Source organism: Prinia subflava, chromosome 3 (genome assembly GCF_021018805.1).
Source record: "Prinia subflava isolate CZ2003 ecotype Zambia chromosome 3, Cam_Psub_1.2, whole genome shotgun sequence".
Taxonomy (NCBI): domain Eukaryota; kingdom Metazoa; phylum Chordata; class Aves; order Passeriformes; family Cisticolidae; genus Prinia; species Prinia subflava.
The window spans coordinates 73,227,379-73,255,289 of record NC_086249.1 but is presented as its reverse complement, the minus strand read 5'-3'; the positions used below and the strand labels follow the sequence as shown (position 1 = coordinate 73,255,289).

The 27,911-nt window shown below is 40.6% G+C and overlaps 1 protein-coding gene across 2 annotated transcripts; it reads right to left on the bottom strand.

Annotated features, from left to right (window-relative positions):
- Nucleotides 1-2,632: 2,632 nt before the first annotated feature.
- Nucleotides 2,633-27,345, bottom strand: ASMTL (acetylserotonin O-methyltransferase like). Of its 2 annotated transcripts, none has more exons than XM_063392448.1 (13): nucleotides 26,709-27,343; nucleotides 25,589-25,720; nucleotides 23,766-23,813; nucleotides 23,067-23,131; nucleotides 22,020-22,081; nucleotides 19,963-20,071; nucleotides 15,977-16,403; nucleotides 13,218-13,380; nucleotides 11,831-12,015; nucleotides 10,030-10,159; nucleotides 8,807-8,950; nucleotides 8,141-8,263; nucleotides 2,633-2,963 (listed from the first exon to the last, which is right to left on the bottom strand). In XM_063392448.1, the coding sequence occupies exons 1-13, from the start codon at nucleotides 26,799-26,801 to the stop codon at nucleotides 2,749-2,751; spliced, it is 1,896 nt and encodes a 631-aa protein (XP_063248518.1). In that variant the 5' UTR covers nucleotides 26,802-27,343; the 3' UTR covers nucleotides 2,633-2,748. The 2 variants fall into 2 exon arrangements, with proteins under 2 accessions (XP_063248518.1, XP_063248517.1); XM_063392447.1 differs by lacking the exon at nucleotides 2,633-2,963 and adding an exon at nucleotides 5,459-6,049 and having other exon boundaries at nucleotides 26,709-27,345.
- Between the last annotated feature and the right edge of the window lie 566 nt (nucleotides 27,346-27,911).

Sequence of the window (27,911 nt, the reverse complement as noted above, 5' to 3'; positions counted from 1 at the left end):
AGCGTGTGCCCATGTGGACGGGAAAGTCAATGGCAACCTGGCTAAAGAACCGGGCAGTAATCCTGCTCCTGCACCCAGCACTGGTGAGACCACTCCTCGAGCTCTGTGCCCAGTTCTGAGCCCTTTAATCCAGGAAGGTCATTGAGGTATTAGAGTGGATCCACATAAGGGGAGTGAAGCTGGTGAAAGGTCTGAAGCATAATCCTGTGAGGAGCAGCTGAGGAAGCTGGGGTTGTTCAGCCAGGGGAAAAGGAGGCTCGGGGGCGACCTTATCATGTTCTACAACCATGAAAGGAGGCTGTGCTCAGGTTGGCCTCCTCTCCCAGGCTACCAGCGACAGGACAAGAGGACAGTGCCTTAAGCTGTGCCAGGGGAGGGTTGGGTTGAACATTAGGAGGAATTTTTTCACAGAAGAGGTGGTCAGACATTGGAATGGACTGTCCAGGGAAGCGGTGGAGTCAACATCTCTTGGTGTGTCTAAGGATAGAGTGGCTTTCCTTAGACACACCAAGAGATGTGGCACTCAGTGCCATGATCTGCTGATGTGGTTTTGGGTTAGAGGTTGTACTTGATGCTCTGAGATTTCCTACGTAACTGATTCTGTGATTCTGATTCTGTGATTCTGGTTCTGTGAAACTGTGTGTGAGCTGGTGGAGCACTGGCTTTGGGGTGTGGGTCTGTGTGCCCAGGCAGTAGTCAGTGAGCAGCAAAAGCAAGTGAACTCGGAGGCTCCTTGTGGCAACTGCTGGAAGCCAGTCAAGAAGGGAGACACAGCTGCTGCATGGGGTCCCCACGGGGCAGCAGCAGCTGTCAGGTGCAGGGGAGCAGATTTCAGGCACTGTCCTGGCACCAGTCGGTTTTGCTTCATGCTCAGCACTCTCTGATAATGCTGATCCATGGCATATCCTTGCTCCCAAGTTCTGTTCCCACCACCTCAGTACTGCCAGTGCCAAGGGTCACATCATGTGGCTTTTCTGTATGTCACTGAACTGATCCAAGACAATGGAATACCAAAGGACTTGGCTGCAGTTTCCTGTGGGACAATAGGACAGAGTGATTCCAGCTTCTTATATGGGCACTCCAAGTTACACGCTGTGAAAACCACCTCTGCAGGCTGTCAGAGCAAGCACTCATGGCAGGGACTCAGGCCCGACCAAGACAGCCCTGGTTTCCATTTGCTAATTTTACTGGATGCTGAAATTGGTATTTTGAACCTGTCAAACTTCTGAAATTATACCTATTTCTATAAGTATTGAAATTTTTCTAGCTGGAGGGCATAAGTTCACATCATGTGCTTTCACTTTTAGTGGATGTTTCCAGCCAAAGTAAATAAGGCCAAATCTTTTTTTTTTTTTTTAGTAGATGACTGATGAACCACAAATTTGCAGTAGCTGAGGTGCCAGAAACCACTGCTTACACATGTATATACTTTGTGGGATTTCAAAATGAGAGCATGTCTCTCAAGAGGGCATGTTGTGAGACAAAAATGTGCCACACATAGCCTTTGTCTCTGGTCTAGTACAAGATATATCGCTATACTTTTCTTTTGCACACTAGAAGATCAAAAGTAAACTGTGTCCTCTTCTAAATCATAATACAGACAGACTCAAGTGACTCCTGTGCTCAGAGGGTTATGCACACAGGGTGTTAAAAGACCATATTTTGAACATCATTTATGAAATGCTGTGGTACATTCATTCAGGGAGGGACACACAGTGTGGTATCTTTTCCTTTTAGAAAAGCTCTTAACTGAATGGTAATACTCTCTCAGCACAATACCTTGTCTGCAAGACTGAGACTTTTTTCACCATAAAAATTTCTATTGATTTAAAAAGAACTTTATATTCTAATACTCTCAGGTATCGTCAGTGTGAAAAATTAAGGTAAAAATCATTTAATTTGTAAATGGGAAACTGTTCAGTCTGTAGTTGTCATGTTCTGTTCACCCTGGGGGCTCACCTGCATATGACTGGGAGAAATCCTTTTCTCTCTATCACCAAGCTTTTCCTTCTGTTTCTGCACCTTTTTTTTTTTCTCATCTAATATTCAGCTATCCACTTTTATAAGAGCTCACAAATTAAGTAGGGCTAAAAAGGTTTAGGATGATGTTCTTGAAACAAACTCGGTGCCCTCACATTTAATCTCAAATTACAATCACAGAGAAAATTTGTGCTTTTATATAACTGCCTTTTTTCAGAAGCCTCTCTCAAAGCAGAGCAGTCTGTCTTGCCTCTCTCAGGAAGCTGCTGCTCCAGTTCTTGTTTCCAATCTTACACCATTGCAGTACCAGTTTCCAGACTTGATTAGAGAGTATTTATTTATACAGTAGAAGGTGTAATATAAAATGATATTAAAACGGATGGCAATGGAGCATTTAAATGATACCAACAGTAACCTTCTGGAACAGGGGCAAAGCAATGTGTGCTGGTCTAAAAGCTCCTATTGTAATTGCACCAAGTATGAAGAAACAGTGATTATCTCAGCAGTGTGAATACTGTCATTGGGCTGATGACACTATTTGTGTCCTACATGTGTTGTGCAGCCACAGAATCTCCTGGCATCATTCTACTGAAGTCTAAAATAAACGTAATCAATCTTTCCCCCCTTTTAAAACAACACCACAAAGCTGACATTTCTTGTTACATTTCTTGTTTATGGTATTGATGGGAAGTTGAAAATGTATTTGGATAATTAGAAAACATCAAACACAAGTATAAGACATCCAGATTACTACTTAATACATTTTTTCTAGGTCTTAACACAGAGAATGACGTCTAACAAATTTCCTGTTATTCTGATTTTAACATTTGTGAATCCATGTTGTTCCAGCAAGGCTTGATATTCAGACCTGCTTCTCTCCTTTCCCTCTGTCTGCACAAGCATGTTCAAAGACTGCAGCAGAGCTGTGCTTCTGTTCTTCTTTTCATCATCCAGCACCATTTCAGTCACCAGAACTGCACAGCCTAATTTACAAACAAATGCATGCAACAGTTCTAATACATTATCAGGCAAGAAAATTTTGCTACCATATAGAGGGGTACAAACTACAAGATCTGGGTGATTTCCTTTGTAATTTATGGATTTGCTCTGCTACTACATGACTAATGCACTATTAAATGAATAATTCACTCCTCTCAGAAACCCCAGGAAATTCCCTTTTACAGTATGGAGTGATCAAACACTCACAAGTCAAGTCACATCTCTGTTTTCAGGGGAAAAGGAGATGACTTCTGTAGACTTGGCATGAGGACTATAGAAAACAGTAGGACAGGAATAGAGTTGCATCTCTTTGGGATATACTGCTGCTTCTCAATCATATTGAAATGATGCCAAGCAGAGAGAAGAGTGGATGGCAAGCATTACAGAAGCAGAGAAGTCAGAAGTCAATGTTTCTGTTCAATACATTCTGTACGTTATTTCTGTAGGACCTGAATTCTTTGTGGTAGGACTGACCTAAGGATGAAAGCAGAACTTAAATGATCTGATTTACAGAGTATTTTCCATATTCAGATCAGTGAGGGGAAAGGGCAAGAGAGGGCTACTGACAAAAGCACTTCTATTCATACTTGCCTTTTGGCCTTACATCAATTCAGATCAAAATAGCAGCAGTTCATAGTGATTTTATTACTAAATGCAGCATAACATTCATACCTTTCTGACCTTTAAGACAATCTTGTCAGAGCCACTCCAACTTGTACAGCTCAGTCATTCAATAAATGTCAAAAAGTTTTAAAACTTAACCCCTCTCGTTCTTCATGTCACGAAAATTTTCCTGTTATGCGTATTGCTTAGAAAATATTTTCAGTGTTTGCCTATTAAACCCACTCCTTCTACCAGTCAGCAAAAGATATTCAGAGCAGCTGAAAAAACTCATTTAGTATATTAGTAAGATGATCTTATAATTCCTCAGGTGACTAGGCTGCATCAAATGATTGTAGAACATCTGAGTCTGAAACAAACCACAGGAGATCTCAAGTCCAGCCTCCCACCCAGAGCAGGGCAGCTCTGCACTCGGCTCAGCTTCTTCAGGGCTGGCTTCATGCATGGAAGCCTCCAAGAACAGAGATTCCACAACCTTCCTGGACCACCTGCTCCAACACTTCATTATCCTTAGAGTGCAAAGCTGTGGTGCATGACCACAGACACCATGCCCAAGGGATTAATGCTTAGTGTTGTGCCTTAATCACAGAGTAGATGAAGGCTGAGTGCTAGCCAACCACATCCTATTCAAATTTTACAGTCAGAGAGACTTGGGGGCACAGTTTTAAAGTCTGTGACCATTAACAGGTGTGCCATCTTTAGGATTTGATTGTTTCTGACTCAAACAGATTACAGCAGCTTAAGGAACAGCGTTATGAATTTCATGACTAACTGTAACATGAGACACATCTGAGTGCCAGAACAAGTCTCTCTCTCAACATACAAACCTGTTAAGCTAAGAGAAAGCTTCAGGTCAGTGTGGAAAAGAAACACTTAAAATTTATTCATTTATTGAATATTCACCCTTATCTATTTCAAAAGTCTGCACAGATGAGATCAGTCAAAATTCCATTCACAGAAACCTTCTGAAGAATTAGAAACCCCAATGTGGTACATTTCCCTGATTTTGTGCATCTGAAATGCTCTGTAGGAAGCCTGTTTCTCTGATGAGTTGAGTCACTGTGGTACCTTTTCTTTGCCCATTGGTCAAGGAGCAAAGTTACTCCTGATTAAGTAACATCCAGGCAGATGCAACTCTTAACCTTCCTCATTAACCCTCTCTAATTTGCTGAGGTTGGTGATTCAGTATTAGCACAGCCTCTTGCACACCGGTTTATTGGGACTCTTGCTGCTCAAATGACAGGCAAGAAGCTCACAACTGACAGAGAAGAAAGCTAGTTTGAAAGGGTAACTTTCATGTCCAAGAGGCTTCCACTACACTTTAAAAAGAAAAAAATAAGTATCAATGAAGTATCAGGACAGAAATAAACATTGAAAGAGGTAACATTAGAGACAAATTACTTGAAGAGATTTGATACAGCATGCGCCTGTCCAATTAAAGACTGAAGCACAAAGAAACTTTCATTTTTTAATTTTCATACAAGGTTTTATACATAAATCCTAACATTCATCTCAATTACTGAGACAGAAATCATCTATGGCCATTCAACCATATTCAGAAAACCCCTGAAGTGACAGTAAGCAATATGAACAACTCTCAGCTGCTGCCTGTGCAGGTACATACTCTGGCTGGAGGCCAGAGGCTGCTGAAGTTCCTCTGTGACTTTACAGCTATTGTAGGAACATGTTTGAGGTTTGTTCTGTTTTCACTTTTGCTTGTAGAAAAAGTGCTTAAAAACCCTATTTATGAGATGGTTTTGAGTAAAGCAGTGAAAAAGAGGACTAACATCCCCAAATTTAGGCATATGGTACAATATTAATTTTTAATTTCTGATAAAAATTAGTAGTAACCACTGAATACACCACAGAGGGAGAATTCTCTTTAATTTTAAGGTCCAAGAAAACTAAGCCATTAATGTAGCTCAGTACAAGCCTACAGTTTTAACTTGACATGCTATACACTGCTATGCCAAGTCTAAGCTTAATACAGTCTGCAGAAGAACTAGACATTAAGGTACTTCACAAGCAGGAGTTTTGGCCTGCCCCAGACACTTTTTAAAATGCACAGAATTCACTCTGGCAGAAGCTGCAATTCAACTTGTATCCATGGCCTATAACAACTACGCTTCAGATAAAGGTCCTTTATGATCCTCAACTGCCAATACGAGCTGATGATGGGTATGTTGCACAAGGGGGTGAAAATTCGGCATCCCAGATTGCTCCTGGGCACACTACAGTGACAGCCTCTTCTTGAAGCACAGAACAGCATCTATTAGGTTCCCTGTGATCTTAATTCGTACATCTGTGAATCCGTATTTCTCCAGCAGCTGTTTATATTCTGAGCCGCTTCTCTGCTTGCCTTCAGTCATACTGAGGGATTGTAGCACAGCTACAGAAGGGTGCGTCTTCTGTTCATCAAGCACAGTTTCTGCCACTAGCAAGGCACTTCCTGCATTTCCAAAACAACCAAAAGTGGTTCCATGTAAGTATTTTTAGCTTCAGCTTAAGTGTTTTTTGAGAGACAGTAACAGAGGTTCCCTCAGACTGACTTTTTAAATGGTCTTCAGTGGAAATCAGTGAAAGAAGTCTACTTTCAGTGACCACTTCCTGGAAGCAACCATTCAGTTGTTAAAAAGAAATGAGAGTTTAGAGCACTGTCTCCAGAAGTTCACATCACTTCCTGCCTATGCTCTTAAACTCAGCCTTGCTTTCATTTGAACCAAACAACTCCTGCAAGCATCTGTCATAACCCAAACTTTGCATAAGATTAAGACAGTCACCCGAAATTCTTTTATAATTCATAATCAGGGTTATAGTTTATGGGCTAGGTCTTATTTTGCATCCTCTTCTCTAAAACAAACTTCAGACCTAGAGTTGCATTAAGGAATCACATGATCTTAGTGGTCAGGCTTTTTTACTTTTTCTCTTCTCTGATCTTTAATACTGCCTGAACATGAGTCAGCAGTGTGCCCTGGCAGTCCAAAGGGACAACCATGTTTCTGGGGTGCATCAGGACAGTAAATCACTACACAGGTGATTGTCTCACTCTACTCTGTGCTGGTACAACCTTGCTTTGAGTACTGCATGCAGTTTTGGGAACTACAATGTAATATACATATATACATATAAATATATATGTAAGACTATTAGAGATCATCCAAAGGAGGGCCACAAAGATGGTGAAGGGTCTCAAGGGGAAGCCTTGTAAGGAGCAGCTGAGGTCACTTGGTTTGTTCAGCCTGGAGGAGACTAAGGGAAGGCCTCATTGTGGTCTTCAACGTACTCATGAGGTGTAATGGAAGTGCAAGTACTGATCTCTTCACTCTTGTGACCAGTGACAGGACTCAAGGAAACAGCATGAAGCTGCATCAGGGGAGGTTTTGTTTGGGTATCAAGTACCTGCTGGGCACTGGAACAGGCTCCCCACAGAAGTGATCACAGCACCAAGACTGTCTGAGTTCAAGGGGTGTTTGGACAATGTTCTCAGGCACGTGGTGTGACCCTTGGGGCATCCTGCATAGGGCTAGAGGTTGGACTTGGGGGTCCTGATGGGTCCCTTTCAATCCAGCATCTTCTTCAATTCTGTGTGCAGTTTTGGGTGCCTCTGTGTACTTGACCAGGATGGAGAAGGGCCATGAGGGCAAAATTCATGAGGTGCAGCTGAGGTCCCCTGATCTGTTCAGACCGGAGAACAGGAAACTGAGGTGGGACTTCATCGCCATGTACAACTTCCTCAAAGGGAGCACAAGAGGGCAAGGTGCTGATCTCCTCTCTCTGGTGAACCAGTGACAGGACACAAGGAAATGGGATGAAGAATCAGGGGAAGTTCAGACTGGACATTTGGAAAAGGTTCTTCACCCAGAGGGTGGTAGGCACTCTAACAGGCTCCCCAGAGAAGTGGTGATAGCACCAAACCTGTCAGAGTTCAAGGACCATCTGGATGACATTCTTAGTCATATGAACTGGTTTTAGTTACTCCTTCAAGAAGCAAGGAGTTCAAATTGCTGATCCTTATGGCTCACTTCCAATTTAAAATACTCTGATGATTCGATGATTCAAATGTAGTAGAAAGTCAGAGGCTGCATATTTCTCGTGGTATGTGTGCATAAAGTAGTACTGAACTTCAGTTTACCAAGTCCATATTCTGGACTCTACTGAGACAGCAAAACAATAGCAAAACAATCTGCTGCTTTTTAGGACTTTAGTTAGGCTAATTTTATGTACAGAAATAAGCACATGCTTACTTAATTTAGGAGATAGACCTTAGTAAGAAAGACTGGGCATGACAGAAACTGTAGATATGATACAGCTGTATGTGAAGCCTGCAGCTATATTAAAAGCTTAATATATAGTTTTATTTGCAGCTTTGTTTTCTTCTTTTCTTAGTAGGTATTGTCATAACACAAGCCTAAAGCTTCAAGCAAAGGCAACTATGATTGAACAAAAAATATTGTAAACTCATACTAGAAAAGCATTTGTCAGTGCTCATTAAAGGTACATTAACATGCACCTTTAAGCTCACAGGATGAAAAAATCATACCTGGTCTGCAAACAGCTGATATCTTGCTTAACAGCACATGTATCTTTTCATCAGACCAGTCATGAAGAACACGTGAAAGGATGTAAAGATCTGCTTCTGGAAGATTATCCTTGAAGAAGTCACCTGTTGGAAAACAGAGTTAGTACATTCCTGCAGAAACCACAGAGTACATACTACAAAAACAAGGTGCTTGAGCAGAGTACAAAAGTAACAAGAATTAACAGGTACAGGTATGCCCTGATTTGCAGATAAGTGTAGTTAAAAGAGCAGATCGTAGGCAAGAACTCTCTAACAAAAAACAAAACAAAACAAAAAAACAAACAAACAAACAAACAAAAAAAATTGAAAGCAAACCTAAAGCAAGAAAGGAGACAAAGTTCTTTGTAGTCACCATGTTGATCTTGTCTAGAAATGAAATACCTCAGACAAGCATATGCAGCCTCTGCTTCCAGTGGGAGTCAAAATTTATTAATTCATACCTATTGAGCCACATTCTCCAACCATTTTTATCCTCCCAGTCTTGAAAAATACAATGTACCCATTTAGCCTGGATGAACCTAACTTGCCTTGTACTAAGATATGTTTGGGGTTGGAGCAGCAGCAAAAGAGCTTGTTCTGTGCTCAAGGATAACAGAAATCAGACAGAAGATGATTTGCTTCATTTACCTGACACAAATGTCACTGGAGCAGCGTGCTGTCCTGAAGGCTGAAAGTGAGACACATTTGCAATGACTTCTGGAAGGTCAAATACTGTGACTTTGAGATTTGGGTATACTTGCACTAATTCATGAGCCAGAGCTCCAGTGCAACCTGTTAGAAGTTTAAAGAAGTCAAACCAAATATTTTCTCCCAGAATTTGCAGACATTTTTAAAGACAAAGCTGTATATAACATTAAAATAGAGACATGCAATCAGAACCAGAGGTAGACAGCTCAACAACTCATGTGGGCATCAGGACTTCCCAGTTGACAGAGCAAGGTTTTAAAGCTTGTGGAATGTAGGCATTACTCCTTACTGACAAAGAATTGCAAATGTGACCTTTGATATCAGTACCTCAGGGTTTTTTTGGGAGTATCAAAATGTAAATGAAAAGGCAAAGACTTCTATCTGTTGAAGAACACTTCTAACTGTTTAGCATTTACAAAGCACTGATACATGAAATTTGACAAACACTCTGATTGTGAAGTTTTGGAGTCTCTGCACAAGTGGCAATGGTTGTACCAGTATTGGGTTAATTCCTCTGAGATGCTGTCCCCCTTCCAAGGCACTAAATAAGGCATTCCTCCTTCAGTGGCTCTTTCCCTATGTAGTACCACTTCCTCTGTGCAGCTTGAAGCACAGGGTAAAAAAAAAGGAATGCTAAAAAGCAGAGTTTCTTCAGGTATATAATTGGTCTTCAACATTTTGGTGGACATCTTAGACATTAATAACTACAACAATACACAAAAGAAATCCATTAGAAAAGAACCAGAACTTTTGTTTTAGCAGTGCAGTTTGATACCCCAGCAGTGGTGGTTCACTACTTTCATTACTTTTGAAAATCTTGGATATGCCTAAGGAGAGCAACAACACTGCTGAAAATGGCACTCTCACCCCACTGCTGTATCACCTGAGCCAGTATCTTCTTTTCTGCCTTGAACTGTGTAACTGATTGAAACAAACATTCACTTATCTGAAACTACTAATATACCATTTAGGTAACTCTGTTTTCAATTAGCTGCACTGTTCTTTTATCCTGACATTGCAATAGCAGAAAAATAACAGTAGATAATATTACTGCAGTTCTGGTAAAAAAATATACATTTAAAATGTTTTTTAAGTAATAAAATGCAGAACTGAAATCAAGCTTTTGCCTTTAATTTGTATACAAGTTCAATTACAAGAAATACCTCCTAAATCACAAGCAGATTTAAACTGTGAAAGATCAAATGCTGTAGCCACATCTCTTGCTGTCAGGTGAGCAATGCTGTGCATGGCAGCCATAAAACGTTGCTTTACCTCCTGGCTGTGATAATAGTCCTAAAAAGGGGGAAAATCAGCATAATTAAAGTTTATTTTCATTAGTTAATTAACACTACGTATAACCGAGGCAGTAGGTGAATGTGGTGAACATCAGAGTTCTCAAAATGAAAAGGTCCATTAAAAGTGCCACTGACTATTTGCTCATCCAAATTGTTTGCTATAGTGATAAGCAGATTTTTGCATCCCTTCAAGCATTCTGATCACACAGATATCTTGAAAGGACAGATTTAGGAAAGAAAAATTCTAGTGCTCCTTCTTGGTATCCTCACAAAATGGTTTTATTTCACTCAAACATTTATTCTGCCATGATGGGAAAATAACTAGATAATTAGATCATACCATAAATCAGAAATATTAAGGATCATTCTGTTTTTCTCTGGTTAGGGAAGAAGCAAGCATTCAGGAGCAGAACTTCATCCCTTTACCTTTCCAAGGATACAAACACAAATCCCTTTACATTTCAAGTTTATACAGACTTTACCAGTTATGGCTGGCTTTGCAACTACCATGAAGGGGAAGTATCTCCAGGCTGTGGTGTGCATAGTGCCACAGGCAGCCCATAGCTTCTGCTTAGACACACCATCCTGCATGCCTTTGGAGCCCAGGTCCAAACAGGATACAAGCATCACCCAAGCAAAGTTGATAACCCAGATGAGCTCCAGTTCACACACATTAAACAACTTAATTTGTATATCAATTTAGGCATCCACTGCAACAGCAATCCTAAACCAAAGTATCTCAACTCCCTTTAAAGACCCTTTGAATTATTTCCAATGGCCTTTCTGTCCTCCAGTTATTTAAGTACTAACACGAAGCTAGCACAGCTTTTAAGTATCCAGAAGTTCTTATTTCGTTCCGTTGACTATACATGAGGGATGCAGACATCGCCTTCATCACCATCCTGAGGCTTAATACAAATTAAGGACCTCAGGACATAGTCTGAAATACAATTTAAGCCAGCAGTGCTATGAAAGACATCCTACTACTTACACTACTACTCTGCTTACACAGGCACAAATATTTATGCCTCTCAACCTGCTTCACCACATGGGTAATTGACAAGTTCGGCTAGCTACAACCCTAAGTGATTCTCCAATCTGATCACATCCACCTGGGTTAGCATTGGGAAAGGAATGACATAGACTGAAACCGTGGCAGAAGGATTACAATTTTATCAGTAACAGACATTAGCCTGAAGCTTATACAAAACTACAAAACTTCACAAAGGAGATTAGATCCTTTCTCCACTGCATCAACACAAACCAGCTTGGACTACACAGCACAGCCTAAACTGGATGCACATCAGTATCAACTGACTGGCATCCAATATGGATGGAGTAAACGTGTGGTAAGGTAGTACCTGGTGTTGTAAAGACAACACAAACGAAAATTTAACAGACCCAGTCTCACAGTTCTGAGAGTGTGACAGTGGCATGGGCAACACTTCATCTGGAAAATTTTTATCAGTACTCAAACTTCCCAATATATTCTATGATTGCTCCACTGCTTCACAGCCTAAAGTTGAAGGGAAAAGAAGCCTGGGACTGGTGAGTTTCTACCTTTTCTGAGACTGACAAGTTTTCTTCAGATAGCTCTGTCTCCATTTGCCCCTAGATCAGTTCTGGGCTACTCACAGCTGGGTGTGATACTAGTAAGAGTTTATATTACCTTAAATAGATCATCTGCTTTCTTTCCAAAGGCTCGATGATTCTGCCTGCTCCCTTCTTTGACAGCAGACTCCAAGTTTGTGAAGAGAGGCCAAAGGTGATCATTAGAATGGATAATGTAGCCGTGAAGTGAGTATTTACCATCTGAGGTCAGGTAGGTATTTGCTGAGTCTGTATTACTGTAACCTTATGGGAAGAACACAGTTGTAACCAGCTTTGTTTCAGTACTTTGCAACTGTTGATTAAAATCTGAAGGCATGTTTCCCAGCATAAATAACTAGAAAATAAGCTAATAGATCTTATGATCTATTTTGCACGAAAAGTAATTAATTGTGAAAGTACTGTCATTCTTAAAGGAGCAAGTACTTAGTTTCAAAAAAGAAAAGCCTTTTAAGGTTATCAAGTACAACCTTTAGCCCAGCACTGTTCAGTCCACCACTTAACCAGGTTGTCAAGTACCACACCTCCACATCTTTTAGATACCTCCAGGGATGGTGACTCAGTCACTTCCCTGGGCAGCCTGTTCTAATTTTTTCCTACTATTCAATCTAAATCTCCCCTGGCATAGCTGGAGGCTGTTTCCTCTTATCCTGCTGTTTATTACTTGTAAAAAGAGACCATTTCCCACCTGTCTACAAAGTTGTAGAGAACAATAAGGTGTCTTCCGACCCTCTTTTTCTTCAGGTTTAACTACCCCAGCTCCCTCAGCCACTCCTCATCAGACTTGCACTTCAAACCCTTCATCAGCTCCATTGCCCTTCCCTGGACATGCTCCAGCCCCAGTGTCTTTCTTGTCATGAGGGGCTCAGAACTGAGCACAAGATTCAAGCTGTGTCCTCAGCAGTGCTGAGCACAGGGGCACAGTCCCTGCCCTGGTCCTGCTGGCTGTGCCATTGCTGGTACAGGCCAGGATGCCATTGGCCTTCTTGGCCACCTGGGCACACACTGGCTCCTGCTCAGCTGCTCTTGAACACCCCCAGGTCCTTTTCCACTGGGCAGCTTTCCAGCCACTCTGCCCCGAGCCCGTAGTGCTGCATGGGTTGTTGTGATTTAAGTACAGATAACACATTTGAGTTATTACACTGCTCCCTAGGACTGTTCATGCAACCTTTTCTTAGAAATTTGGTCAGTATTGTGTCCAGAGAGCAAAAACAATTGAAGTTTCTATAAAGGACACTTGAATGCATTCATTACATAAAGCCTTCCCCCACATGAAACCATTCCAGCTACTAATAATGAAAGCAAAGGAATAACCATCCTTTCCCCTCTGCCCCAAATCCAAATTACCCACAATATCAAGTCAGAACCCGTGACCTTAAAAGCATCTCTTCCAGTCCTGCCTGTCTTTCAGTACCATAGGCAGTTGCAGGGTGGGATAAATGAATCACCTTGTGGTGTTTTCTCCAGTAATCCAAGAGAAGCACATGCATCAAGGAGTCTTTCAGTTCCACACAGAGAGGTTCCAACATCATTTGCAATAGCCACAGCCTTCACTGGCCCTTTATCTTTCAGATGATCAAATATCTTCAGCTTAGAGGCTACAAATAGAGCCTATGTGTAGGTAAGAAACTGTTATCATGCTGTGTTTAAAAGACTGCAATCAAAAAAACAAAAGAATGATATTGTTTGCCTAGAATTATTCTACACAACTACTGTTAAGCTACTGCAGCACAAATCAACAAACCTCCTAAAAATTGCTCCCTTCCTTCTCAGAGGGTTTCAGTATCTTGGCCAAGTAATAGAACTTTTAACAACAGTGTTTGGGAGACAGGGGAACTCACAGTATTCTGGAATGCAGCCTACAAATTTTGTATGAAACTTCTTCATTGAGATATTTAGCACTTCCCCATCTATATGACTGTTTGACCTTATGGAACATTCTTAAGCATATAAACCAATACCAAAAGATCAAATTAAATTTGATATACCTAAAGCATAAGGAAGTCAAAACTTTCCACTAAGACAGTATAACAGTTTCAGTTGCTAAAATACAGGTATTTTACTAAATTAAGGAAAAACGTCAAAGAGATTAAGAACAAAAAGAATAAAACTTCAAAGGACAATTGTATTACAGGCACACCTTAACAGGACAGTACACATGGAATGGGAACAAGAGAACAGCTAGTGCCTGATGGTGAAGAAAAGCCTATGGGCAATGGCTGCCTTAAATTGAAAACCTTAGCTGAACTTTTTTAAAGATATGCTAACCAAACCAGAGAGTAAAGTTAATGAGATGTGGTAATATATACTTCTACATTCAAAATTAATTTGTAATTCTACAGTTTCTGTGTTCTGAAGCAGGCAAAACACCTAAAACCAAGGAACTTACGGAGAGCGCAACAATGCAGGCAAATGCAGCAACCATAGAATCCATTTCTTTACAATTGCAAACCACTATAATGAAATTTAAATCTAAAAGTAATCAGGAGAAGAAGGGCCTTGACATTCTGCTTAATAAAAATCAAAGGGAGAAAGAGATTAACTTTGAGAGGTAGGTCTGCTACTGTGTTTCTCTATCATCTTCATCTCTTTTTACAGTTTCCTTTGTTATTGTAGTAAGAACAAATACTGGGATTTATTATAATTCAGGCTTTCACAGTACTGAGCCAATTATGTGTAGTTTACAACCAGATGGCTTCTGAGACCTGCCCAGTCTTTGGACTGATACCAACTGGAACCTATTAGAACAGGAAAAAGAAGGTGAGAAGATAAGGCAGAAAACTTGGCTGACCTACCCATTTAGTAATTGTCAGTTCAGGAAAAAAAAAAAAAAAAAGCAATTAAAGAAGAAAAAATGTCAAAGATCCAAGTACAGATCAGACTTCAGACTATGTACATATGGAACATAGCAAACTTGAAAGTTTTTTAACTTGCAAGTATTTAACCCTGATCCCCTCCTGTTCTGCAACAGAGCAGTTCAGAGGAAAACAGGCAGCAATATCCTCATGTGCAGGAGCTTTTACTCTGCTTTCTAAAGTTCTTGAAGCGACACTCAAGAAACAAAATGAAAAAATTTGAGAGTTTTTGTGAAATGGAAACATGATGAGTTTTGTCAGATCACAATTCACTGCTACTGATAATGAATTTTACAAAGATCCAGGAAGTGGGGAAAAAAAAGTCCTACTAGTTCAACATGTGATTCAGTACTTCATACTATGACTTTACACTGGAGTAGTGGGAAAGTAAGGCTCTTCCTTTTATTTCCAGCCTCCACTGTCTTTCACTGCACAAAACTATTCAACATCACAGCCATGCCAACAGTGTAAGTAATGTACAACCACATGCTGATGATTCTCCATATTCATTTTTACTTAAATTGAAGCAACGCTAAGCATCACCTGACCCATTCAAATACCTCACTCCCTATGGATACACAAAAAGTTCACAAATGCAGCAACCTCAAAGCCACTTTATCCCAAACCTCTCTGGACAGCTTTGCATGCCTGCAAGCAGCACGCCCCCAGAACCACAACACATGATCACACTCAGTCTTCCCTCAGAGCTGAAAAAACACTCTCCACTGTTTCAGCAAAACTACTGTTCACTCTCTGGTGTGCCCCCCTCCATTCACCTCAAAGTTGCTGGATCTTTAGATCCAAGTTTGCATTTCACTGCCACTTTAGCACTTTTTTCCCACCTCTTAAAAGACAACTTGATGGAGACCAGTGATCTACTAGAATGATCATTATTCATTTCTTCTTACCCTTCTTCACTATTGTTTTTGCTACACTGGAACTATGTAGAAAATCTGGAAGTACTTAAGATGTCATCTATGCACTTCTCATTATACCTGGCTGATGCAAAGAGCATGTGACCTTGTTCATGAGCTGTTATGAGTATGCCTCCATCAAATATAGCACGGATATTATCAGTTAAACACGTCCAGAACATGAAACAGGTTATTAAAAAATGACATTTCATAGAACATATAAAAACAAATACAAAAAGACAAACCCAGTAATGTTTGCACCACACCGGAAGTTTTGGCTATCTTAAGATTCTCCAGAATGTCAGTGGTCTTTTTTTATTAATTATATATAATACATTCCTTCCCCAGCTGAAGTATTTCACAATACCTGGTACATACTGGAGTCCAGTGAAACAAATGTATCAGACAACAATGTAATGAATAGTTACATTACCTTACCTTTGAAGCTCTAAAACCATCCATCAGCTCTAGAATTTTGGATGGAAGTTTTGATGCACTCTGTGACACTCCATTCTGATTTTCCGAAGGTACTGTAAAACCTGTTTTGACAGCAGAACTGTTTTCAGAAGAGTAAACTGCTCCCGAGGAATCCATCCCACTGCTGTCCAGCTTACTAGAAACTTTGTACTCTGTGAAATTTGAAGATTCAGCTTCTCCATCACTTAGGTTCTCAAAAGTGTCCACAGAAGGGATAGAGTCATACTTTTTATGTTGTACATTATGTTTAGAGGGTGGATAGTACAATTCTGCTAGCTTTTTGCAGAAGTGATTCAGAGGAAATCCCACCACATTCAAGAAGTCTCCATGGACATACTCAACTAACATTCCACCAAGGGCTTGGATACCGTATCCACCAGCCTTGTCCCTGGAGAAGAGAAAGCAAAAACAACATAGATCTAATTAAGGTTAAGAGCAGAGGTATCACAGAACACTAATAATCCACCAGTACTGCAGAGGCTGGAATAAAGACCAGTGTACCTAAGCTAGAAGCAGATTAAATCTACTAGGTAGGCTCAACACTTCAACTTGTAAACCATAACATAAATATAAGGATTAGTATTTCTACTAAGGGTGCGTAGCCAAAGGTCATGATGCTTCAGACAGTGCAAGTGCAACAGTCACCTAAGCAGCAGGTGACTGCAGTCAGAGTGTGCTGTCATAGGTTACCCCTCTGTGGCTATCCAAAAGGTAACAGTGTCACCAACACCAATACTGCCACTGGGTCACCAGATGCACACTGACCCCTTCTCAATTCCCTAAGAGGCTGAAAAGCCTCTAGGAACGTTAGGTCCCAGCACAGCTCAACAAAGCTGACCTTTTAGAACACAAATGATTATAGAAGGCATCTTGCAGATCTCAGTCATAGGAATACCTAAAATGAGGATCGGGTAGACAGGACTTTCTTGGGAAAGAGCAACCTATTCAAACACTCCTCTATTTAGCCCTATCCATCCATGTCTTGTGCTACCATCTGAGATAGAACAGAGTTGTGGTTCATAGCACTGTGCTCTTAGATGTCATGGTAATAGTAGTAATTTGGCACAGGAATGTACATGCACAGAAACTAACCATGGAAATCCCATTTCTCTTTAGGCATAACTATGCAAATTCCACAGAGTGGAATGGAAATATATACAAGTCAGATAAGCTGCAGTTGACCCAACAATTTCACTGTTCTCATACATGGAACAAGGCAGTTAAAAGTATGTTTCCTACGTAACAGCAGAATCTGAAAGCCTAAGTCAGCAAGCTTAGAAACCAAAGGTCAATCAGTCTCGGATGTATTAACTGAAGGTAGCAAGGAACTATGTAAACTGCCTGAGAAAGGAAGTTACTACACAAAAATTAGCAATAATTTTTTAACCTTAGATTTGATCAGAAACAGCTCTTCATTTTTAGTCCTTACCTCTATATTCCCTTTCTAATAGCATGCTAAAACACAGAGGAATCAGTATTGCAGCAAGTAGGATTTTCTGAATTGCTGTAAATTGTGGAATTTTCCTTTAATCTTGCATTGTAATCACTACCTTATAACTTTGTCATTGGTTAAATTATTTCTCCTTTTACAACTTATATCAACTAAATTAGGAATATTATACTGACTAAAATGTCTTCTCATTTTTAAATGAGGCAGAAGTCATTTTGGTGAATGCTTACAGGGAATCAAAAAAAAACCCACCAAAAGCAGCGGTATCATACTCCCAGCAAGAACATACACAGAACTGGCCACACATTTATTTTTCTACAACACTTTGTTCTGGGATTGGATACTGAAAAGAACATTTACATTCTACATTTTATTACTTCACAGGAAAGCCTGAAACTGTGGAGCTCTAGGATGTGCCATCACCTCCTTCCCAGAATGCAGCAGAGTCCTTTGGTTTCACTGCCATCAGAGGAGAGCTACTAAAACCACACAGGATTTTCAGGCTAGAAGTTGTAAGCAGAGACAGAGAAACTTGTTTGTAAGGGAAAGATTACAAAATAAAACGTTGGGTCAAAGAAGCTGGAGGAAACTAAGTCTACTCAATTATACAAGTTAGGATTACTGTGGTACCTTGAGGCAGCAATTTCCCCTCCTTCAGTACCCATACTTTAGGTCAGCTAGTATTAGTCTCTATCACCAGTGATTGACTTAAATACTATATATGCCAATTTTCTTCTTGGAGAAAAAGAACTCAATCTAATCCTCAACAGCACTAGTAATTTTTGTTTTATTTTTTCATGTGATCCTTAAGTCTTGTATTATTTCGGAAAATTATTTTGCCAAGTAAATTAAAAAAAAAAAAAAAAAAGAAATTGTCACCTGACTGCAGAAGTGTTTAGAAAAACCTCTACGCATATAAGTGTATAACCTGTATGAGTGGACATGGAGGAGAGAACAAAAATAACAAAAAAAAGTGCTGTGAGATACTTCTCCTTACTGTTTTGCAAAATTTATAGGACACTATGTTTAGTAGTTCCATTGCAGAGTCAGAACAAATGCTTCCTTATCCTCGGGATCATATAAACAAAGATCAATTGGCTTCTGCTTCAGAGAGTAATGAAATACATTCTCTGAACCTTTGCTCCTGAGAAACCTTGAAGTCACACACCCTTTTGAGCAGAACGAACAGAACCCAGCACTGCTCACAAGCCATTCTGCTGCAGCAAAGTACTGCTAAAGCATTTGTGCTTCCAGAAGAAATATTCAGAATATTCAAAAATAATTGAAAACCTCACATTCTTCCTAAAAATCCATGGTCATTTCTCCTTCAAACTGCAACTTTATGGCTCACTAAATTTAAACATCATACTAATTAGCATAGTAAACATCACCTTCCAAAAACCTTTGTAGGAATTTATTACAAGCTGTAGTCCTGCCAAAACATTCTCTCCACATAATCCAATTTAACATCACTCTATTCAATAAGTTGTGAACCTTCCACGTTCACAAAATATGCCTCATTTCCACAGCAGCACTGAAGTATATCCAAAGTCTACACTGGCGTTTCTCTTTCCCCAGTAAAACATGGCTTTATTGTTTTATAGCACAAATGAGTTTAAAAACCACCACAATTTATATTCTCACATGGTCAGAATTGAAGCTACAGGGACAAAAGTTCACATCAGATCACCTGATATGCAGTCCACAGTGCTAACTATGCCTTCAGGCAGCTTCAGCTAACACAAAGGAAAGACAAATTCAAGACAAATTCCTTTTCCTTGTTGTCTCCAAATAAGTACCTTTTTTTTTTTTTAGCAATCTAGTGAACTTCATCTCAGGAGTAGTAATTAGGCTTTCTGTTCTCATCCTATTTCTTCCATTCGCTGCTGTCTGGTATATTGTCTTATAAATGTTGCCTATATAGGTCAGTAATTATATAACCAGTGTAGTAGAAGTGCATAACCCGAAGGACCATTTTGCCACAGCACCACACACAAACTGTGTTTTCACTTTTCACAAGGAAAAGTGAAAATTGAGCTGGTGTTCTTTGATCCTTGATTTTGATAAACAAAATACACTGAGTTCCAGCTTTTTTCCAATACAGCTCCATGATGCCCTGACTATCCAACACTAACTCTTCACCTGTTTGTAATGAACTATGCGTTGTCTTGGCATTGAAGATCCCTGAATGCCTCTGCTAGCAGAAAGATAATTGTATATTGCACAGTTTTTGCACAAGTGTTTGTTCTAATCCAGAGTATTTCAAATCTTCACTTTTCAAATTCATTAGGGTTCTAAAAAGGTAGCTCACTCTCACCAGAGAAATGACAGCTTTACACAAGAACAAAAGAATAGTGATCTTGCATCACCCATACTATCATTTATCACACACAGCTCACAACTTCACAGAACACAGGACAATGTTTTACACTGGCTTAATAACGTACCCTGAGGCCTATTCTCAAGTGTTGTGTGGTGGCATCAGGGTCTTACTTACATTGGCTCCCCACTGTGAATGTACTCCCATAAGAGCTCTTCAGACAGCTCAGAAAATTTTACTTTAGTCTCTTCATAGAAATCTGTGATTTCCATCTCCAGCTGACTGTCTACAGAAAGAAAAAAGGCCTTATTAAAAACAGGAATTGTAGTTTAGAGAGCGTTATATCTAGGTTGTATTTCTTAATTATTTGACAATTTTGCTTAAGAAAAATAAAATGTATTGCATAGATGTACAAAACGACTGTACAATGATGGACAATGTTTTTTAGGGGCAGTGAACTCAACTTTGCCAAAACAGTAAGAGTTTGCATTTTCAACCTCTGCAGTCCTGTCTCAGGGCTTACAGACTGCTCTTCCTGTGAGGAATAGATTCTTAAATTAACAATGCTTACACAAAGCTATTTATGGATGCTGGCACACACACCCAGCACTGAGTACAAAGAAGGCTACAACCACCTTCCAATTTTATGACTGTTGTCAAAGAACTCTTAACAACATATCAGAGTTCAACATGTTGCTGTCATAAAAGCGGGTACGCACAGCTGCACGTGCACTTCAGACATGGGTATCCAGCAGCCCCATCTGGAACCATCACTGTCACCTTCCAATCATCTCTCAAGAGATGACAAGATTACTTCAGACTTCTGTAGCTGGAAGTGGCTGAGGGAAGATGCAATAAAGTGCATATGGTGCATACCTGGCTGGGTATGGACCCTGCTGCATGTGGTACACGGTGAGCCTGCTGTCACTGCAGGCAGGGGCTTTTCCAAAAGGCAACAGCCTTGCACAAGCAAGTGTGCACACTACAGATTATTAGCTGTCTCTACTCTTTTCTATACACACAACAAGGTCAGCATCTCCTGTTACCACAGTTTTGGCAGCAGTGGAAATGCTTGAGGAGGAGTAAGAAATATTTACAGTACAGACAGACCAAGGAAGAATGCTAAACAACTTCTAATGGTGGTAGTATGAAAACAAAACACTCAGACATTTAATGACCCAGATGAAATAAGAAAACTGATGCATAAGAAGACAGATTACTATGTCTTTCAGCACTGATAAAAACTCTAGTCAGCTCAAAATAAAAATTTCATCTTTAAAAAGTTAAAAAGATAAAAATGTATTCTACAAAACTGTTCTATCGATTGCATCTCTTGGGGAATCTGCAGACTAAAGGTATATTTTTATTCATCTGACTGATGTGGTTCGAATTTGTAAGCTTCAAATAAGATGTGCTGTTATAGTATCACTACTATAGTTGGGTGCACTTCAGTTTCTTCCTTGAGTGAAGGGTTAAAGACATTATTTACATTGCTGAGTTGCTCACAGGAACCCCTTGCTAACATTTTATTTTTTTTGAAGCAGCTCTCCTCTACTGTACTAGCATATTAGCAGTACTGCACCACTAACTTTAATTCTATTTTACAAGAGTTAAGAGTAACCATTCCAAAAAAGATTAAAAACTGTTAATTTGTGTACAGAAAGACTATGTCCAGCAAAATGTCTGCAAAAGCTCTACTAATAGAGTATTGGCACAATTATCAGACAGTGCCGTTCAAACACCCCTCAAATTACATTAATGGTACAATTTCTATAAAAAACACTCACTTTTTATATAAATTATGCAATAAAGAACATTGGTGTATTGCTTCCTACAGCTTCTTAGCAGTCTGAGGCATTAAGCCTCAACTGTTATAAGCACAACAGAATGAAGTTGCTATGGATTACATTCAGCTCAGTCTCACAGTCTGTAGTGCCTCACTTGAGTTCAATTTAGAATATGCCAATACTTACATTAGCCTTTCATGTAGTCTCAAAGCTTTCAGAGACAGTATTTATAAACTCCATTGTGTCTTGTCACTTTCTGTGTGAAAACTGAATACAGGAAGAAGGCTGGCTTTGGTGGGGAGTATTATATTTTGATAAGATAGTTCTTGAATAGAAAACCAATTCAGACTGTATATGAAACATTTTCATCCTGTTTCTTTACTTGTACAAGCTATCATGAGAGTAATTTTTAATACAAATATTGAGTCATAATAAAATGACACGTACCCTTACTGCGGCAGTGTATGATAGCCACCCCTGTGAAAACACTGTGCTCTTTCCCATTCAACCTGTCAGGGAAAAAAATGTCCATTAAACAACAGTATTCTGAAAAGTTCTGCATGATTATATTGCTACAGCCTGAGAAGGAGATATTAATATATCACTCAATGGATCTGCCATGCATTCTGAACAAATAAATTTTGTTTCAGTATTGGTGAAAAGACATTGGTAAAACAAAAAAATAACCACATAAACACTACCAAAAGGTGCAGTCATTTCAAGTCTCCAACACATCACTTGTTTAAGAGTAGTCCATGGTATCAGCTCATTCACTGTACATCAGGAAAGTGACTATTCCAAATGCATTAGAAAAGGCCAGCTGGCATAAACATTACTCTTACGGCTGTCTTCACTGGAAGCTGGCAATAAACAGCTAAGTGATGCAACTTAGACTAAAGATGTAACAGGGAACTAGAGCATATGTTCTCATTTCATTCAGACCCACCCCCAGGGAGCCCTTGGCCAGCCAGAGTGCAGAGGAAGAGTCCAGAGTCCCTTATCCCTGGCTCTCTCTTGCAGTAGCTCCAGAGTGCCACGCTGTGGCCAATTAGTTCTGAGGACTTTATTATCTGCTGTGTAAGCAATAGATGTACAACAGCAAGGGATTGTGAATCTTTGAAGAGACTATTTAAGGAATAGTCTTACAAAGATTAGCCAGGATATTTTTGGATGTGATCAGAAGCATCTCACATGCTCTGTCCCCCAAAAGATTCCATACTGTATTGTAAGATGAAAGCGTGTGAAAATTTTCATGACACCTTGGATATATGCAAAGACGCAACATCTTGTCTGCCTTTTTTCCTGGAGTTCTAAAAAGTTAAATATTTAAGTGCATTTCATATCCCCAATTAAGGGATTGAGCTACTAAACTTACAACAAACACAACAGAACCCCAAAAAAATTCCAAGTATCCCTTCTGTGGAACCCTTTTCCGAATCTAAGTGATGGAGAAATTGCATCTTCAAACTTCGTATCTTACTTAAAACTACGGACCTTGACAGCATCCTGTAGGCATCTTGCTTATCAGTTGGTTTCTCCAGGATCTGCTTATCCACAGACTAAAACAGAAAGAGAGAAGTGAGTGTGCTGCTTTTTTCTCACTTTTCAGAAATTGAGGTCAGAAATTATGTTTAAATCATGATTTCAGCCAGGGCTTCTGACCTGAGTCTACTGAGCAAAGCAAGAAGCACAGATACTTTGATAGAACAGGTAATTTAGTGTCAAGCACATGAGTGCCACACTCTACTCTCCAATGGCTGCACCTCTCTAACAAATGGATAATTTAACATTTTCTGTCCTTAACAGTTCACTGTCTCTGTGAAGATGTCAGGTATAAAGTGACCTCCTCCTACATGGCACAACACTGAACAGTTCACATGACCTGGACTTCTTGATGGTAAGTCGCCTGAGAACAGAATTTCCGTATCATATTAGAGGATGCCAATATTTATGGGAGTATTAATATCCCCCAAACTGGTAGTAAGGCTTCTTGCTCTCAAGATTTCAAAAATTGCCTTGTGGGGGAAAAAAAACCTAAAAGCCACATCAACAAACACCAAAAAGATGTATCATAATGCAGATATAACTTCACAGTGACGGCAGCAGCAGCATTCAAACCTAAACCTAAAGATACAAGTGTTTTCCACACTTGTCCTAAATTAAAATAATGCTAAGTCACTAAAGACTTCTTACCACAATAGTGTCTGCTCCTATGACAACATCAGGTGTTCTCAGATGCTTCTGCAAAAGCATAAGAAAGAAGCCACTTGTCAGAAGATGCAAAGAGAACAAAAACTTTTAAGACTTAAGGTAAGAAAAAAGCAGTTTACTGGTTTAGAAGCAGGGCTCTACACTGACCTGAAAACAAACCACTGTTTCTGCTTTTGCACTGTTCGTAAAAAAAGAAACATTTATATTACCACAAAAATAAGGCTTGAGCACGTCATTCTCAAGCCACAAATTTGCCCAAATATGTTATTGATGATTAAATGCATCCAGGAAATGAAGTGCATTCTCAAAAGTCAATTTGGTCTTCAAGGCGGCCAACAATTTCTTTAAAGGAAGCCATAGTGTTTGAAAGCCAGAGAAGACAGCCCTCTGGGATCATTTTCCAAGCAAAATTTTACTGACAGATAACCCCTTTTTTTCTAGCTACACTTCATAGTCTTCTCTCAAAAGGGAACACAGTCTATTTTTTTAAATACAAAAGGCAGAGATCTATAAAAATTCCTTGTAAACCTTTCTTGACTTTAAACTGTACCTGTCCTTATAGTTAGGTTTTAATTTAGTTGCATATCATACAGTATACCGCTGTTACTTATCACAACATGACACAAAACCTGTCTGTGTGACATTACAAAACATTTATAGGGAGGCAATTCTTCTAGACAAAGACTTGATGTGCTCTAAATTGTTTAATGTTATCTAGAGTTAGTTCTACTGTATGTTAGTTCTACTACATATCGTTTTTAAGCAATCTAAAATCCTGTATGAAGAAGCATTTTGAAATCCACTGAACTAGCATTATCACCAGCACAGTGTTTTGCAATGAAAGCCCAGAGTAAGTCATTTAGTGGGGTTGGGTTTAAAATCCACTCTCCTATGTTGTACTATTGTCTGGAAAGTAGTTGACAGAATCCTAGGTAATGATTTACATTGGAGCTCATGCAATACTTACTCTGAAGAACGGTGACATCTGGCAATACTGTTCATTTGTAAGTGTTCAATATTCCTTTTCTGCTGCTAGAATAGGATCAATAAACACCTCTCTCTTTCAGAGCTGTATTATTAAGAAATCATTATGATCCATTTTGTGAGATTTAATCAGCTTGACTTTTATATAGGTTCTGGTAGCAAAGAGCCTTATGTGTTAAACAGTGATCACAGCCAAGGGCCTAATTCAAACACCACTGATAGTGTAATTTGCATCACTGGTTTTGATAAAATTTAGGCTACAAAATGGATGCCCTGTTTAACAGAACCTGATATCAAGTCAACTTCTCCCTTCTTAAAATTAGATGGACAAATTTTGTTTCAAAACATTCTGGGCAAAGAAAGAGTAATTTTTTTCTGCTTTCCTCCAATACCTCTAAATTCCCAATTTCTGAGCTATTCTTGTCACTCCCTCAGTGAAAGTTACAGCAAAGCATTGGAATCACACCAGTGTTTTTTCCATGGAGTCTGTCTCCACAATCAACAAATACATGGAAATGAGGTCAGCCATACACCCGACTGTTCAAAGAAACTGTGGAATATGTATCTCACACATAAGAGCAGGTATGATGCTGACAAAAGATGCAGGCTGCTTCAGTTTGTGGAAAGCCTGAATTGCAGGCATGAGACTTTTGATTAGGCCATTTCAAGACACCATCTTTCACAAATGACCAGAAAACATCCATTGGCATTCAGTGGAGAGAAAAAGGACGCAGGGATCACTTAAGCAGTGCAAGCAAATTAAGCCACAGTAACATGCACCACCTAAAGACAAAAAGCTTATTGCTGTAATAGTAACTTACTACATGCATTCGGTTTGCTACTTCAAGAGCTTTCTGTTTTGCTGTTTCCACAGCATACTCATAAGGGGCTGTAAAAGATGACTTTTCTAGTGTCTCCTTAAACCAGGATGGAACCACCTCAAACCGCAGGCCCTGCAACAGAGGAAAGTGATGCAATCAATCTGACCTCGTTATCAAACATTACTACCAAGGCATATTAAGTAAGTAACAAACTTGGCATCTGCTTTTTTACACTTTAACACACCTCCTCCCCAACATACACCGAAAAAACCCCCACTGCTTCTCTCAGCATTTAGTGCATACATATCCTTTGCAAGCAATCTAAAACAAAACAATCGGAATTTTGAAAATGGTGTGTATATTTGATTTTACCCTTATTTATCAGAACCTCATCACATTAGTAATTTCGTTATTCTTCTCGTATAAAAACTAACAGTTTACACACTTCATAAACAGAGGATTATACTACTGGATTTCTTTTTTATTGAATCCATTCATAGCACTTTAGTCATGCAACAGCAGTGCACATTCTAACAGGAGCTTTACTGCACATTTTGTGTCCTCATACACAGGATAAACAGAAAACAAAACCAGACAGTTTCTGATTGGTTTCATCAAACAATGCCCAACTATTATTCCAACTTTTTGCCTCTAGGTTACACTTGGGCAGTGTATATTTACTACAGTGTATATTTTACTACACCCAGCAGGCATGCTATGTTTCTAATAACTTCGTGCATGACTGAATCTCGGTGCCTCTCCTATTCTGAAGTTATTTCTCCCACTTAAATTCAATTTATCGGTTGAATTATTAAGAATGGCAATACTAAACAACCTAAGTTGGGTAAGTAATACCCAAGTGCTATTCAAAAGCCTCCCGCAGCCCGCCCAGCGAGGCCGACACGTTCCTCCGCAGGGGCTGAACTGAATGACAGGTTACGGCCTCCTCTGCTCTGCCCTAGTGCGTTTCCGAAAGGAGACATGTCCCTTATGCCCCGCTCCCCTTCCGCCGGTCTCACGGGCCGGGAGGCGGCGTGCCCGCAGGCCCGGGCCGGCGCTTGCGGCCGCCCTGCCCGCCGCCCCCGGCCCGTGCCAGGCGAGCGGCGCCGGCCGCACTCACCACGTTGGTGAGGATCTCCTGCCGGCGCGGCGAGGCGCTGGCCAGCACCACCCGCTTGCTGACCAGCTTCCCCAGCACCGGGTGCAACACCATGGCGGCGGCCGCCGGCCCTTGGCCTTTGCTCCGCGCTGGTTGGGGGCGGGGAAGCGGCGGCGGCGCCTTTAAGCGGCGGCGGGGCCGCGGGGCGGAGCCGGGCCGGGAACGGAGAACCCCGGGGGCAGAGCCTGGCGGCCCGGGGCGGCCGCGTGTGGGGAAAGCGGCTCGGCGTCCGCCCCGCCGTGAGGGGCAGGGCTGCAGCTGTCCCGGTCATCCCCTGCGCACCAGCCGACGGCAGCCTTGAAATGCAGAATCAGACAGACTGGAAAAGTCTCTGAGATCGAGTCCATGACTGAGCACCACCATGGAAATAGACCACGGCACTGAGTGCTACATCCAGCCTTTGCTTAAACGCCTCCGGGGATGGTGACTCCACCACCTTCCTGGGCATTCCATTCCAATATCTGATCACCCCGTCTGTGAAGAAATACTTCACATCCAACCTAAACTTTCCCTGGCACAGCTTGAGACCGTTTCCTCTTTTCGTGTCTCTGGTTCCCTGGGAGAAGAGCCTGACCCCGGCCTACAGCCTCCTTTCAGGTGGCTCTAGAGAGTGATAAGGTCAGCCCTGAGCCTTTTTTTTTTTTTTTTTTTTTTTTTTTTTTTTTTTTTTCCCCCCCCAGGCTAAACAATCCCAGCTCTCTCAGCTGCTCCTCTTAGGGTTTGTGCTCCAGACCCTTCACCAGCTCCATTGCCCTTATCTGGACCCACTCCAACACCTCAATGTCCTTCCTGAGTGGAGGGGCACAGGACTGGACACGGTGCTTGAGACATGGCCTCACCAGTGCCGAGTCAGCACACACATCATATTTAACATCTCATCCCTTCTGCGCCACTAATGCTGGCATGAAGTGTTTGGAAAAGATGTGATATCACTTTTTCTTAGCGCAGAAGGAATCCCAACATAAGAAGGACATGAAAGTATTGGAGCAAGTCCAGAGGAGGCTATGAAGTTAATCAGAGGGCTGGAGCACCTCTGCTATGAAGAGGGGCTGGGAAAGTTCGGGCCGTTCTGCCTGGAGAAGAGAAGGTTTCATGGAGACCTCATAACAACCTTTTAGTACTTGAAGGGCAAAGACAGGGAAGTCAGAGAGGGACTTTTCACAA